The sequence below is a fragment of the Cynocephalus volans genome, chromosome 17 (assembly GCF_027409185.1).
Source record: "Cynocephalus volans isolate mCynVol1 chromosome 17, mCynVol1.pri, whole genome shotgun sequence".
Lineage (NCBI taxonomy): Eukaryota > Metazoa > Chordata > Mammalia > Dermoptera > Cynocephalidae > Cynocephalus > Cynocephalus volans.
In genome coordinates, this window is record NC_084476.1 from 20,205,946 (window position 1) to 20,221,771 (window position 15,826).

At 42.2% G+C, this 15,826-nt stretch overlaps 1 protein-coding gene across 3 annotated transcripts in view; it reads left to right on the forward strand.

Moving 5' to 3' along the window:
• The window catches only part of ASTN2 (astrotactin 2), a 902,747-nt gene that overhangs the window by 396,894 nt on the left and 490,027 nt on the right, over nucleotides 1–15,826 (forward strand). For all 3 annotated transcript variants that reach the window (XM_063082086.1, XM_063082087.1, XM_063082088.1), the window contains one exon: nucleotides 866–1,033. In XM_063082086.1, the coding sequence (XP_062938156.1) occupies nucleotides 866–1,033 (168 nt within the window). The remainder of the gene's footprint in view (nucleotides 1–865; nucleotides 1,034–15,826) is intronic.

Below are 15,826 nucleotides of genomic sequence, written 5' to 3' on the forward strand. Positions count from 1 at the left end.
GTGGCAAGAACTGGCTGGGGCTAGTTCATAGCTGCTCCATTCTGATGAAGCCTGCAGTGTTTACTGCATCCCAAACCTGACCACCTCCCCTATTGTTTCCCAACATCAAGGCATTTCTTTTAGTTTCCAGGTGCTGCCTTGTTCCTTAGAGTTGCTGGAGATGTCTTTGAAAACACCTCTCTCTCTCTCTCTCTGTGTGTGTGTCTCTCTCCCTTTCTCTATCTCTCTGAATAATAATAAAATAAAAAATACAATATGACACCGGGTAGGTCACGAGGCCTGGATGCTCAGCCATTTTTTCCCATTGACATCACCCACCTGTGACATTAGTCACATCTGTTCCCAGGGGTATGATGCCTGGATGACAGGAACATTAGCTTTTTTATTTTCTTTAGAAATTTAATATTTAATCATTCTTTACTAGAACAAGTCAAGGCCTGGCTAAGCATTCTATCTACATTGATTTATTTCATTCTCCCAACACTATGAGATGAGGCCAATTAATATTGCCATTTACAGAGAAAGTAGCCAAGGCCCAGGGGCATTGAATGAATTGCCCAGAGTCAGTGGCTGGAAAGGAAGGATGCAGGATTTGAGCCCATGCCCCCTCAGTCCTAAGAACCTACTCTCAACCACCAGGCTGAACTCTCCTTCTCGTGTCTGATTTGTCTCTGTCTCTATTGGTTTCTGACATCATGACTGGCACCTTGTAAATGCTCTGTATATGCTTATGGACAAGTGAGATCAGCTGACCCAGGGGTAGGAGAGGGTGGCTTATATGCTCCTTTCTGTGTTGCTGAAGTATCGGCAGTGAGACCCTATAATAGGGCAGAAAGTAGCTGTCTTTCTCTCTGTTCACCCCTAGGGAGCAGCTTCGTGGTGAGTGAAGGGAGCTACCTGGACATCTCCGACTGGTTAAACCCGGCCAAGCTGTCTCTGTATTACCAGATCAACGCCACCTCCCCATGGGTGAGAGACCTCTGTGGACAGAGGACGACAGATGCCTGTGAGCAGCTCTGCGACCCGGAAACTGGTAAGCCATGGGGGGCTGGGCCAGGGCTAGAGGGAGGGAGAGTTAGGGGTGGAAGGAAGGTCTGCTCCTTCTGCTTAAAGAACCGTGGATTCTGGGCCGAGCCCGTGGCGCACTTGGTAGAGTGCTGCGCTGGGAGCGCGGCGACGCTCCCGCCGCGGGTTCGGATCCTATATAGGACTGACCGGTGCACTCACTGGCTGAGTGCCGGTCACGAAAAAACGACAAAAAAAAAAAAAAAAAAAGAACCGTGGATTCTGACCATTGACAAGAGGCTTGATGTGAAGGTCCATCAATCCAATTGATGCTTAACTATGTACTGCCATTGCCTGGCAAGAGAGGAGATTCTCAGAGAGCCACAGAATCTCAGATTGAGAAGGGACCACAGAGAACTTCTAGTCCAACTCCAGCACAGCAAAGTGTCTGAATGTTGTCAGACATCCCTGAGTTCAGACCCCACATGCCTTTACCAGCTGGGTGCTCTTTAGCAAGGCACTGCCTATCTTTGAGTAACAGAGAATGAAAATAGCGCCTAACCCACAGCCTCTTGTTAGGATTAAGTGATATAACGGAGATAATGCATGGAAAGCTCCCAGCATATTCATGTATTTATTCATTCAACAGGTATTTATTTCTTGAGTATCCAGGCACATTTTTAGGTGCTGGGGACATAGCAGTGAACAAAATAGGAAAAATCCCCACCCTAATGAAGCTTACATTCTAGTGGGGGAGAGACTAAACCTACACTAATCCAGTAACCACTGGCCACGTGTGGCTATTTATTTCACGTTAAATAAATTTAATTTTTCCCCAGTCACACTAGTCAAATTTCAAATGCTCCAGAGCCTCACGTGACCAGGGGCTACTTCTTGGACAACACTGATATAGAACATTTCCATCACTGCGGAAAGTTCTACTGGATAGTTCTGCAACAGACAAATAAGCAGGTAGGTACATCTCCTCTGTCAGGCAAGGAAAAATGCTGGTGTGGGAAGTGCTTAGAGTATGAAGCACATGGAGTGCAAAGCTGGGATTGGGGTGGAGTTGTCAATCCATAGAAAGCAGTCAGGGAAGGCTTCTCTGAGAAGGTAACAGTTCAGCAGGCACCTTAAGGTGGGAGCTGAGGAAACCACGCCAGTATCTGGGGGAAGAGCATTCTAGGCACAGGAGCTACAAGGGCCAGTGTTCTGTGTCAGGAGCACACACATGTGCCATTTGTTTAGCACTAGCAGGAAGACAGGGAGGGCAGCAAGAGAAGAGGGACACAGGAGTTGGAAAATGAGAAGCAGAAGGTTTGGGGTAGGGGTGTTTTCAGGGCCTTGTAGAGGATAATATAGGCTTTGAGTTTTACTCTGAGTGAGATGGAAAGTCATTGTAAGATTCTGAGCAAAGCAGCATCACAATCTGGCCTGCATTTTGGCAGGACCACTGGCTGCTGGGAGGTGGATTAATTAAAGGGTCCTAGCACTCTAATCTAGGCAAGGGTTGGCAATGGCTTCAATCATGGGGATAAAGGGAGAAGAGGGTGAGAAATGATCATATTCTGGAGGTATTTGGAGTGTACACTTGAGATATTTGTTATCGGATATTACGGGATGTGAGGAATACACTGAAGTCAAAGATGAGTCCAAGTCATTCGTCTGAGCAGTGGGACAAGAAGAGCTGCCACATACTGAGTCAGGGGATGCCGGAGGAGGGTTAGGGTTGGGTGAGGGGGACAAAGAGCACTGTTGCGGATATAACTTCAGGATGACAACTAAACGTCAAGTAGAGATAGAGAATGGGTGTTTGGGTCTTGTATTGAGAGCTTCCAGTTAAATTGGCACTCCAGTACCAGAGGGACTAGCAACCCTGTTCTAACAGGAAATGAAGGGGAGCTGGGTGTGAATATTTACTGTATGCTATTCATAGGTTACTTCTTTTACCTGGCATGCAGCCCAGTGCCTGATCTGACCTGTGACCAGGGGGTCCCTCCCACAGCAAACTTGTTTGTACTGGCAGATGCCCTTGTCTGACCTGTGTCCAGTTGGTGCCTGCCTGACTATCATTCTGGCACTGGGAGCCCACACTTGTGTTTTCCTATGTCCTGGACAGGGAGCCCAGTCTGCCAAGCTGGAAAGATGCCTGTAAGTTCTTATCTCTGGCCACTAGCACGGGCCATTTGGGTGTGGTATTTTACTTCTGATGTCCAGGAAACAACCTCTACTGCATTGTTCCTTTTACAGACAGATCTCTGGGTCAACTGCATTGAGAAACTAGGAAAAGGTATTGATGTAGAAACTGTGTCAAGGGTGACTGAATCTGATTCTGTTATTTAAAAAAAAAAGTTAAACTTATATTCAGAATGGATGCCAAGGCAACATAAAACTATAAGAATTCAATTCTGGTTCATAACTCAAATTTAAAGAAATCTGAGCTGGAGATAGAAATTTACGTGTCAAGAGCGTCTAGACGGTATTTAAGCTCATGAGATGCTATCTTATTTATACTAAATGTTCAGTAAATAGACAATATCTTATTCATAGCTTGAGCTCAATAAATGGTAGTTTTTACTGTCCACAAATAGGGAAACAAGAGTCAGAGAGCAGAAGGGACTTGCCGAGCTTACAGAGCAAGTTAGAAGTGGAGCAGGATGAAATCCCCAGGTCCTCTTGCTCCTTTGCTCTACCCTACAGTTTGTGTTGGTCTGTTTTCTCTGGAACTTCATTACTCTCTCTGGCCAGCTTGCATGGAAAACTCATTACACGTATACTGTGATGACAGCCTCTGTGCAGAAGGTAGAGTCTGCTCTGGACAGTGGCCCAGCTGAGGGTCTGTGCCCTTTACATGAGCACTCCTCCACGTGTCAATACAGTGCCGATTCAGAAGTAAGGAGGGGGCTTCTCCAGGCTAACTCTTTTGTCTCTGCAGGGTAGGGCCAAGATTCAGATTTACAACCACCATTCCCCCTTATCCTTTAGTTGGGAGCCTGTTCAGACATATTTTTGCAGCCTTTACATGGGCCTATTGGGGAAGCTATTTGGAAAAGGCATTGCAGCTCTTGTTCACTATCTGATCAGACACATGCAGCTTCTTCCTATTAATCCAGACTTTTAGGCTTTAAGTCACTGCCCCTCTAAACAGTACCCCTTCCTGCCTCAGCGCGCACACGCGCGCACACACACACACACACACACACACACACACACACATTCTTGATTATCCTCACCCAAGAGCCAGGTGAGCCCATATGGAATTAGGTATCTCTGGATCTGGTCCCTTAGGTTATTCTCTTTTTTCTTTTTCTTTTCTGGAAAAGGAAGAAAGATTGTTGGTGGAAGGGAACAGAGGGAGCCTCTTTTTTGCCTCCCTCTATGAAGTCCACGACAGGCAAGTGGTGAGTGCCTATGAGTCTGACTTTAGGTTTCCCAGCTAATCTGTTTTTAGGTGCAGGTTTGTAGTTTCTGATGATCTTCTCCATTAGCCACATGCTTGAGGGCATAATTCTAAACAGTGGGTCATCAAAGCAGCAGGAATTTATTAGCCAGTTTGGAAAATAATCAGGTCTTCGACCACTGTGTTCTAGAATTAAACGCATGCACATGCATGCACACACACACATACACACACTCCTTATAGCTGGAAATGTCACTGGAATCTGCTGGGCCCACCTCCTCAACTTTATCACTAATGATATTGATGCCCAGAGAATATAGGTGACAGAACCAAGGTCACACAGCTTGCCCATGGCAGAGCCAGGATTTAAACCTAGGATCCATGCTCTAAACCAGTTCTTTTCAAGCTTCAATAGACCTGAAGTGAGGCCTAAGATTCTGCATTTCTAATGAGCTGCTGGCCATTGCTGAGGCTTCTGGTTCCAGGACTACCCTTTCTGCAGTTAGGCTCTGAACACTCTTCCTCCTGAAGTCCTCTTGTGTTCTCCACTCGCCATGAAAGCCTCAGCTGCCTTGGGCCAGCCTGTGGCTCACTCAGGAGAGTGTGGTGCTGCTAACACCAAGGCCATGGGTTCGGATCCTATATAGGGATGGTTGGTTAGCTCACTGGCTGAGCGTGGTGCTGACAACACCAAGCCAAGGGTTAAGATCCCCTTACCAGTCATCTTTATATAGGAAAAAATAATAATAAAAGAAAGCCTCAGATGCCAAATTTGTTACTTGAATTACCTTGACAAAACCATATTCACTTCTGTCACCTCATCTTCTGCCTCTACTTGCCTTGTGTCCTGGACTCTAGGTACCCCAATCACCCGCAGTTCCCTGAAGGCACCCCGCCCTCTCCTGCCTGCGGCCCTTTCCCAGCTGTTTCCTCCCCTTGAAATGACCTTCTCCTTTAACTGGGAGACCTGGGGGTTCCTTTTCATTTCCTTCATATTTAACCCAAACACCCTTCCTCTTACAGGTATTCCTGATCCCCACTCTTCTGACCCCTGACCAGATCAAGGGGTCCTCCCTCTGCTGTCACAGCCTTCTGTGCTTCTGTACATCAAAGTACTTGTCCCTCTGCAGGGTCACTGTTCTTTCCCAGTCTGGATCTATTGCCAGACTGTAAACTTGGTTGGGGACTGTGGAGGAGGGCTCAAAATGTGTGTCTCTTTTATCTGTCTTTCTTTAAAACTCACCATAAAGCCTGACATAATTAGTGGACAGAGAATAATGAAAGGAGGAAGGAAGAAAGCAATTTCCCTCCCTACGCTCCTTGAGGCAATTTTGTAGAATTCTAGTTTCTTCCTCAATATCCACTTACAAGGGAATTCAGATTAAATATTTTTTAGCTCTAGAGAAACTGGGTCATCAAAAACTGTCCAGCAGTCAGTCATCTGAACTCTGGGGTGCTCTGGTCTCATCCTCCTGTGCCCCCCATCCCCAGAGCACCCCTCTTTGCATCGTACACTGTGCTCATGCTCACAATTGTCCCCCAGATACCTTATGCAAAGTTCAAGCTCCTCCCTGCACCTGAGATGACTTCCACCTTTTAATCGTCCACTTCCACAATCCTCCTCACTCAGTTGCCTCCATTTCCTCTCAGCAGAATGGATGAACCATCAGTTCTCTGTTTACTAAAAACCAGGTTAAAACTTTAGTTATTGTTGGAAAATTTGTCTCCTCTGCTAGAATGTAAGCTTCTTAAGGCCACGGACCGTATCTAATTTGTCTCTCCATTCTTCCCACCCCAATGCTTATCAAAACACCTTAGTCTTAAAAGCCACTCAAAGCATAAATGGACAGGACTATATCTACAGTAGAGAAGTGAGAATGGGAACACAGGATTTCTGAATATATTTTCACAGGGCTTGACTGAAACCCACTTTGTAAGATTTAGTTCAATTCATTAGATTCAATACAAACAAGATTTTCTTAATTCCACAACTCACAAGTCTGCGTGTTAAGTACTATGGAAGGTCACAGACAAATTGAACAATGTTCTTGCCTTCATGCATTTTACATTCTGACAGGGATAAAAAGAGTTTGCGCATATATAGCTGTTTAAAAAAATGCAGTGAAGTATAAATCAAGAAAAATGCATTAACACAGTGCCTCATGCCTGGAGAACAGAGAGAAATGTATTCTAGATGGGGATTTTAAGAAATACATCATGAAAAAGATGACCTTTTAGCCTCGCCTCATGGACTCAGTAGGGAGTATGAGTAGAAATGTGCATTAGCAGAGGAACTTGACTTAAAAAGAAAAAGAGGAAGTTTAGAATGATTCTAGGAACCAGGTAGTAGCATAGTTGGGCATCAGCAGAATGTGCTGGACATGAAGTGGAGGCAGAAAATTGGGGGAGTGGCAGGAGATGAAGTTGGACAGGTGAGATGAAGAGAGCTCATAAGAAGATAAGAATCCAAAGACTCCGAACCAGCAAAGGATATAATAGGGCTATGTTGCCCACTGAAATAGGGAAACTACTCTTCACATTTGGCAGCAGGGAGGGGGGCAACTCTTGACTTACTCCCCCTACTCTTTGGCTTTCATCTGGAATTAGATTTTGGGGGTGTCCTGAAAAAATTAAATCCTCAATCCCTGTACATGTTCAGGTTTTAGATCTGCCAAAAGTGGCTTAGTTTCCTTTAAAGGAGTCCCTCCTTCTGTGGGTCAAATCTGTAAAGCTGGACAGAGTCGTGTAGTCAAAGCATCGTTCATTACACCTTAAAGCTTTTTTGGATATGTTCATGAGAAGGATCATTTCTCCCAAGTGACAGGGAAGGAGGAGAAAAATGGGGAAGACTCTGCAGCTGAAGAACATGTAATTGCCTTGGTGCATGGATGAACCCAGCCAAGTTTTCCTGGCTGTCTGCCATAGCCCAGCTCAGGTGTGTTTTTCCAGGGATTTCAAAAATTAGGACCCCCCACAGGGATGACTATAGAATTGGATTCATGGTGTGCTGAAGCCAGCTTGTACAGGCTCATGAGAGTTGACTGTTAACATCTCTTCCTGACTCTTTGTTCAGTGTTGTTGTGTTGATAGCTTCAAAATTTGCAGGATATTTACATAAATAAAATTGGTAAGTGCTATAAAATTAGGGTTTCTTTTCTTAAAAAGCAATTGTTAAGCAATTTGCCAGCATAACACTGGATGCGATGAGAACAAACCTTCAAGGACCAAGGCAAAGAAAGACTTAGTGGGGGATGGAAAATATCACCCGAGAGTGGCATTATGCTACTTTTCAGAATAGACCACTATTACTCTTCATCTCCCTGAAGACAGAAAGTGAACACTCAACCATCTATAGTCCCGTAAAATATTAAAATGATCAGGCTTTGGCTCTCAAGAATGTCTTCATGGGTAATGTCTCATTGTGAAACTGCTTTGTTAAAGTTCTGCAAATATGTGGTATCATGCTAAGTTTTAAATAGAAAACCTTTGACAATATGGCCCAAACCACTTGAAGCAAGTGACAGCAGAGAATTAATTCATTAGTCACTAATTTGTTTTTTCATCTATCTATTAATTTATTGAAGAGTTTAATGAGCCAAAGTAGAATTGGAATATCCTTTTTGGTTACACAGAACCGGGTTTAAATCCTTGCTTCTCTGTTTACTGGTTGTAGGGCTTTGGGTAAGTCATTGAACATATTTGAGCCTCATTTTTTATAGCGATAAAAATGAGCAGAGCAATTCCTATTTTTCAGAACCATTGTGAGGATGAGATGAAAAATAAAATTTAAAATGCACTTTGTGTAGTACCTAACATATGGTAAACATTCAATGTGTAGTGTTTGCTCTTATTTTTAGAATCAGTTATTTGGTCATTTGTGTCTTTGCTTATTAATTCAATATATATTTTATGAGAAATATAATCCAACAATGTGCAACTGCAATAGATTATGGGAAAATAAAGATACAGTCTCTGCCTTCTAGGAGCTGACTGGGCATTTCTATCTACTGGCCTTTCATTTAGTCTTTGAATGACTTTTAAACTTGTGCAGTGAAAAAAGTCACGAATTCTCAGTCCTAGTGTTAGCTCAGTCACAGATTGATCATTTGACCTTGGATATGTCACATACTCTGTACTTCAGATTCCCTCTCTTCAACAAAGCAATGAATGGAAAGGTATTTTTAGTGCAAGAAGAGTCTCTAGATATTATCTTGTCTGATCTAATGAGGAGACCGAGAACCACAGGGGCTAAGCAAGTTGGCCAGTATCACTAAGTAAATTAGTGGCAAGGTACAAATTACAACCCTAAGTAATTCCTAAGATATTTTATAGCTAAAAATTCATGTTTCTATGACCTTTTAAGCACTAATAACTTAGAGCATAAGTATGATTGAAACAATTTGTTAATGACATTTATAGCAAATTGAATTGTCTTTTCACAATTGATATGAACTTCCATCATGTTCACCATCATATTCAGTTTATTTTCATGTCTTCAGCAGCCACTTTTCATTTGTAATAGGATATGAAATGAGAATACAATGTGCATAGTTATGTCATATGGCTGCCTTATATTGTACTAAATATTTTTAATGTTTATAAATTCTTGTCATTGTTTGCTGAGCCCCATGTTATTAAAGCTTAAAGGGGAACAAGGGCTTTTAAAGCTGTAAAGTTCAAGAAGTCGCAGAGATGGAGAACATCCTTGCTTTGAAGGACATGGTATCATTGGGGGTTTCCAGGTAATATAGAAGATATGATGAAGTGCAGTAGTGTGTAGGCAGGATGCACAGTTAAATAAGCTGAGATTTATCTGTATAAAGCCAACTTTCTGGTAAACTAGGGAGGAGAGATTTGTATATGAGAACATAACTTTTAGAAAGACTTGGCCTTCTCTTATCTTTATTGCTGAATCTCCAAATTAAACAGTTTCTGTATCTATACATTTGTTTTGAATGAATGAATAGATGGATAGATGAATGAATGAATGATTAAATGAATGAGTCAGGTTTCAGTTTCTGAAGGGCCAAGCCTCGGTCAACGGGTTACCTGTAGGGTTCTGGTGTCAGCACCATGGATAGCTCTCATGGTGCCGACGCCATTCTCACTAAAGTGTGTCTTTTGTTAAATAAATAAAGACTTTTATCTGGGACAGCTAATTCTCTTCTAAAAGTCACCTTCACCCTTGAGCTGCGCACAACTAGTCTTTCTGGAAATCAAATAAAGTAAGCTCTATCCTTTATCTGTTTAGCATTTGTCCTTGCCTAACTATGCTGCTGTTCCAATGGACCTCAACTGGGGAAATGCTCTGTGCAGTGAGTCACTCTGATCCTCAGAATTCATAAAAATCTCCAACTCACCATTCCCTTTGTCCTGAACTTTACTAGAATCTGGATTAAACAAAACTCATCTAACTGATCAATCAATTAACTTTGTATCTTGTTATTTAGACATGCAAGATAACAGAGTCAAACTTTTTAAAACCATTTCCAACAAAAGCCATTAAAACAACCACCACCACCTAATATTTTTTTTGTCACATTCCATAAAATGAACTAATTAGTCATAAAAGCCCTCTCTCTCATCAGGTTGATCCTTTCGATGCAGGTTCATTACCTATTTAAACCAGATGGGGGTATAAACCAGTTATAGCTTACAATTAAGAGAAGTATGATAGAGTTTTGGTGAGATAGAGGTACGTGAATACCAAAGTGACAATAACAGCATCTATAACTTATCATGCACTTATTGTGTACCAAGCATCATGTACCATTACATATATAACTACCTTGGTCTTCATAACAGCACTTCTAGTTAGTTACTTTTGCTTTTATTTTCCATACAAGAAGCTGTGTCTTAAAGTAGTTGATTAATGTTCCCAAGGTCATATATATATTTACTAAGTTTCATTGCTGGGATTTGGACCCAGACTGAATGACAAGTTGTTGTTTTGAGGAGTCAGTGTGTAAGAGTATTTGCTTACCATTGCCAATAGAGAGGCATTCTGCCATCCTTCCTGTGATAGATATTTGCAGAGAATTCCCAGAGGCAGACATGAATCCTTGGGACAAAGAATTTACAGAATAAGTTGACGTGAAAACATAAAAGGACCCACTTGAATTGGGGACAAGGGAAAAATGCACATCTGATTGGTGGAACTGCGACAGCATTTATGAGTTTTAGAGAAGCTATTTTATGTCTTTGTTTGGTTGTTTGCTATGTTTGGTTTAAATGTGTTGTAAAATATTATGTTGTGGAAGATGGTCGAGGTCTTTTAAAAAGGGACAATCTGTGTCAAAGATGAGGTCATAAAATTTCAGAGACCCTACAGCAGCAAGCAACAGTTCTGATTGTTCAAAAATTGAGAAGGACAAGGTTAGAATGGACTACAAAAGAGACTGAAAACTTTTCCTTAGTGGGAACTCTCCAGTCCCACTGAAAGTTCAAGGCAATGTTTGCTTCTGAACTTGAAAGAAAGAGGTTGTAAGAGATCTGAAATCTTGTATTGCAAAGTTGCATATAGGAAGCAGGTAGCTTAAGGTATCTCTGATCATTATATCTGGGGTAAGTACCAAAAAGAGGTGAAGTGCTCAGCTTCTTAAACCAGACTGTATCATCATGAATTCCACCACTAACATTTAAATTAGAGATTCTATGAGGGTACTGCAAAAAGTTCATGGAAAAATAAAATTAAAACCTAATGCAAACATTTCCATGAACTTTTTGGAGATGCCTCTTATATAATTTTATGTAACAAATGTGTCAAAAACATAAATTGGGCCTCTAAAAATGGTATATGTCCTACTATTTGAAAAAAATATATGGGAAATATGTATATTATATTTTCTCTGAGTGCACTCCAGCTCTCAAATTTTGTGCACTGACAATTGTGATTGAAAGCCAGTGCTATGCTCAGCTCTGGCTTTGGAGGATGTAGAATGAGGATGAGCAGTGATTCCTGATCTCTTGAAAGATAGACAACTCATGCACACAGGAAACGAGGATCAACCCAAGTTTCTACACACAGTAAGAGTGTTGTGGTGGTCATGAACTTGCGCTCTGGAATCACATGGATGGGGATTCAAATCCCAACATGCAGAACTGGAGATTTTGCTGGCCTTTCCTGCATCTCTGTTTTTCTCATTGGTAAAAAGTGTTAATAATATCAACATGGCCCTCCTTGGAGGGTTATTCTAAGGGTTGAACTAAATAAAGCATATTAAGCATTTTGCACAATGCCTCATATGTAAAGTTCAATAAATATTAGCTATTTTTTATAGCTGTGGACAAAACATGGATTGAATGACATAAATCCTGTAGGATCATAAAGGACAGTTATTGTGAGCCTTAGCAGTCAAGGAAGACTTCCTGGGAGAGGGGGTAACTAGAATTGGATCACAAAGCAAAAGAATGCCTGGGTTAGAGCTCCACTGTCCAATATGGTAGCTACTAGCCATATACAGACATTTAAATTAAAATGTAAATTAATTAAAATGAAATAAACATTCTGGTCCTCTGTCACCCTCACCATATTTGAATGTTCAGTTGCCACATGTGGCTTAGTGGCTGCCATCTTGGAGAGCACATATATAAACCATTTCCATTACTGCAGCAAATTCAATTAGACAGTGCTGTGACAGAGAGTGAAGGGTGGAGCTGCATTTTATATATTTCATTTAGTTCAAAATATTTGAGTGACTGCACTATAGTAAATACTGTGTTATGTACAGGGTTTCAACAGGCAGCCACTCCAGACCCACTGCCTGGTCTCCTAGAGTTGAGTCTAGGACAGAGGTCAGCAAACTCTAGCCCACAGGCTGAATGCTGTTTTTTGTAAATAAAGTTTTATTGAAACACAGCTATACTTATTAGTTTACATATTGTCTATGACTGTTTTTGTGCTACAGCAGTACAGTTAAGTAGTCACGTCTTGCAAAACTTAAAATATTTACCATTTGGCCCTTTACAGAAAAAAAAAAAAATTGCATCCTATGGTCTAGTCAGTTAATTTAATGCTTTGGCATGCCAGTTGAAGAACTGATTTTGGTATTAATTAATTAATTCATTCATTCATTTGTTCCTTTAACATTCAACAGGTATTTACCAAGAACAGAATGTGAGACTCTGACAGAATGAACAAAACAGATAAAAACCTCTGCCATCATGGAGCTCACATTTTAGTGGTAGCAGGGGCCAGAAAGAGAGGTCAAATATTTGTAGTAATAAATAAATTACATGTATTGCATGTTGGAAGATGATGTGTGTGTGTGTATATTTGTGTGTGTGTGTGTACATTTGTGTCTCTGTGTGTGTGTGTGTGCATGTTTTAAGGCTGCAGGAAGAGGGGGCTGTGAATGTGGAGGAGGGGGGTGGTCGCAAATTTAAGAAGACTGTTCAAGGTAGGCATCATTGAAAATGTGAAAGAACAAAGCGTACTTTGTGGATATCTGGGGAAAGCCTAGTCCAGGAAAAGGGAACAGCCAGTGTTCAAAGGCTCAGAGGGGGATTGTGCCTCACACATTTGAGGAAGATCATGGAGGAGAATGTGCTGGGCTGCACTGGATACTAGAAGGATATTAGAAGGTATGGTCAGAGAGCGGTGAAAGGGACAGACCCATGGATGAGCCTTGGAGAACACTGTAAGAACATTGTCTTCTACCATGAATGCAACTGGGAGCCACTGGAGGACTGAGCAGAGGGGTCACTGCATCTAACCTACATTTTAAGAGGATCGCTCTGGCAGCTCTGTTGAGAAAAAATCTATAAGGACAGAGGCAAGCATGATAGCAGGGAGACTAGTGGGAAGTCTTACATGATAATCCAGGCCAGAGATGGTGGTGGCTTGGATTAGGGTGGTAGCAACGGAGGTGGAAAGAGGTGGTCAGAATCCAGATGTTGCATTTAATTCATTGCTGTTACTTAGGGAGCACCAATTCTGTGCCAGGCATTGTGCTCAGTATTGGAGATAGTGAGCAAAAGAAGCTGTAGTCACCGCCCCATGAAGCTTCTAGTAAACTGATTTCGTGCTTTGATGTCAGAGTTGAGGAATCTGTTTGCTGTGTCTCCCACATGTGTGTGAGCTCCAGGCCACTTTTCACATTGCCTCTAAAGATAGGGCCCAAGAGAGGATGACACAAAAGACCTAAGATGAAAGGAGAAGAGAAACACTGAAACAAGAGTGGGATAGAAGCGAGGGGCTAAATAGAGCTTTGTTGACTATTGTGACTCTGGCTGGTGCCAGAGTGAGGTGAGTAAGCAGTAAGGAGCCTTGGGCACGAAAGATAAGGAGGCACTCATTGTCTGGTGGCAACCCTGCACTTGCACAACCCTGAGTACTCCCTTCAATTCGGGGAGGGAAAAGTATTAATTCATGACAGCCTTTACAGAATCTCCTGCAGTGGCAAGTTAGGGGGTTCTAGAACAAAACATTCCAGGGCTGGGAGGAGTTCTACAGATAATCAAGTCCAACTCCTTCCTTGGACACCTGATGAGGTTGAGGTTTAGAGAGTTTCACTCCATAACTCAGTAAGTTAGTGGCAGCGGGGAGGCCACCTGACTACCACATTGATGCTAGATTTTTCTACTCTTGAGAACATATTAAACAGTTAAAATATTTTATCCTGGGATGGAGGCCCCCAACTGCAACTTGAGCCATTGTCTTTTGCATGGACTTTTGCAACATGTTGGTGGCTTCTGGTAGTGCTCTTCTAAGCTTGTCTTGAAGGAATATGACAAGGTGCACACATTCGTGCAAATAAGTGTTTCAGCACAGAGCATCTGGAACATGGCAAGTTCTGCCTAAGCCTCATTAATGTCTTTGTTTCACGAACATTGACTGAGCCCCAAGATTGAGTCATTCGGCGGGGAGAGCAGCAAAAGAGACACGGCCACCACTCTCTGTTTGCTTGTGATCAAGCTGTATTAACATTGGGCTCCATTTTGCTCTTTGCAGAGGCAGTCAAAGCAAAATGAAGAGTCTAGTCATTAAAGTCAGACATACCTGGATGAAAACCATGGCTCTTCCCCCTGACTATTGGCATGATTTTGAGCAAACCACTTAATTTCCCCAAGCCTCCATTTCGTGCTCTTTTTAATAAGAAGGAAGAGTATTCACCTTTGCCAGGTTATTGTGACAATTACAACCAGTACAAAGTTCCTGCTATATTATATGGCAATATACATATTCAACAATTGGGAATTATTAAATCTGTGGGGAGCCCGCCCATTGCACCACACTATCTTCTCTCCTCTCTTTTGACTGAGGGCAACCTTTGTTTTTATATAGATGAGTAAAGGCCTTTGAATAGGAGGAGCATGTGCATATATGCATGCGTGCATGTGCGTGTCTCAGCCTTTTGTTTACAGTGTTGAATGATCTCTCCATTAAAACTTCACTGGATGAATTTGGGTTTCTATCAGGCAATGGGGGTGGGTGGTGGGGAGGGGCTTATGAATTTATGCTGACACCAGGACTCTTCCTAAGGTCGGGGCATCTACACACGTCAGGAGAGATCAGGTGGCCTCACTCTGTGGTGTGGTGTGAACAGCCCCCTGAACCCTCTCAATTAGCCAAAGATGGACATAACAGCAAAGTCTAACTCTAACTCACTTGTGAAGCCTGGCACAGGCCACTTGGAAAAGCATTGCTTAATTTTAATGATTCACAATGATTCTCTACCATATGCCAGGACATGTACCATAAAAATGTTTTGTAAAAGAATGGGAGCCTTAGTAGTAGAAACCTGCCCTGTTTTGCAATTACATCATTGCCGGCAAGTGGGGGTCACCTGGGCCAGGGTAGGAGACTGTGGTGTGTGTGCTTGTGTGAGACAGTGGCAAAGAGAGCAGAAGGGATAGAAGGAAAGGGAAAAAAGAAAAATGAGAGAAATCAAAAAAAAACAAAAGAAAGAAAAGGGGGGTGGAATTCACAGGAAAGGACTGTATTCTTTGTTATAGGCGACTTTACATGCCATATCTTATTTAGTCTTCACATTAATCCTAGAAGTAGACAGACTACACTTTCTGTCTCTTATTTGTGTCTGAAGAAATGAAGGTGGATCTGGGGATTTAACTTGGGCCTCTCTGCCTCTAAACTCAAGTTCTTTTCTCTACAGAGTATTATAAGAGAAAGAGAGACCTAGAAAAAGACAAACAGAGAGTAAGGAATATGAAGACATGCAGATAAAGACCAAGACAGAGAAGCAGGGACAAAGACAGAAACTGAGGCGGTGACAAAAACCCAAAGATTGAGAAATGAAAAGAGGGACAGAGATGGAGGAAAAGAGGGAGAGCCATAAAGCAGAAGAGGACACAGAGGAGAGGGAGGGCAAAAGCATGAATGTGAATTTAATCGGGAATGAGATTAGCAAAGTGAAAATCAGCTGGGTTCAGCTGAATGTGCACATTATGCAAAACAGTGTA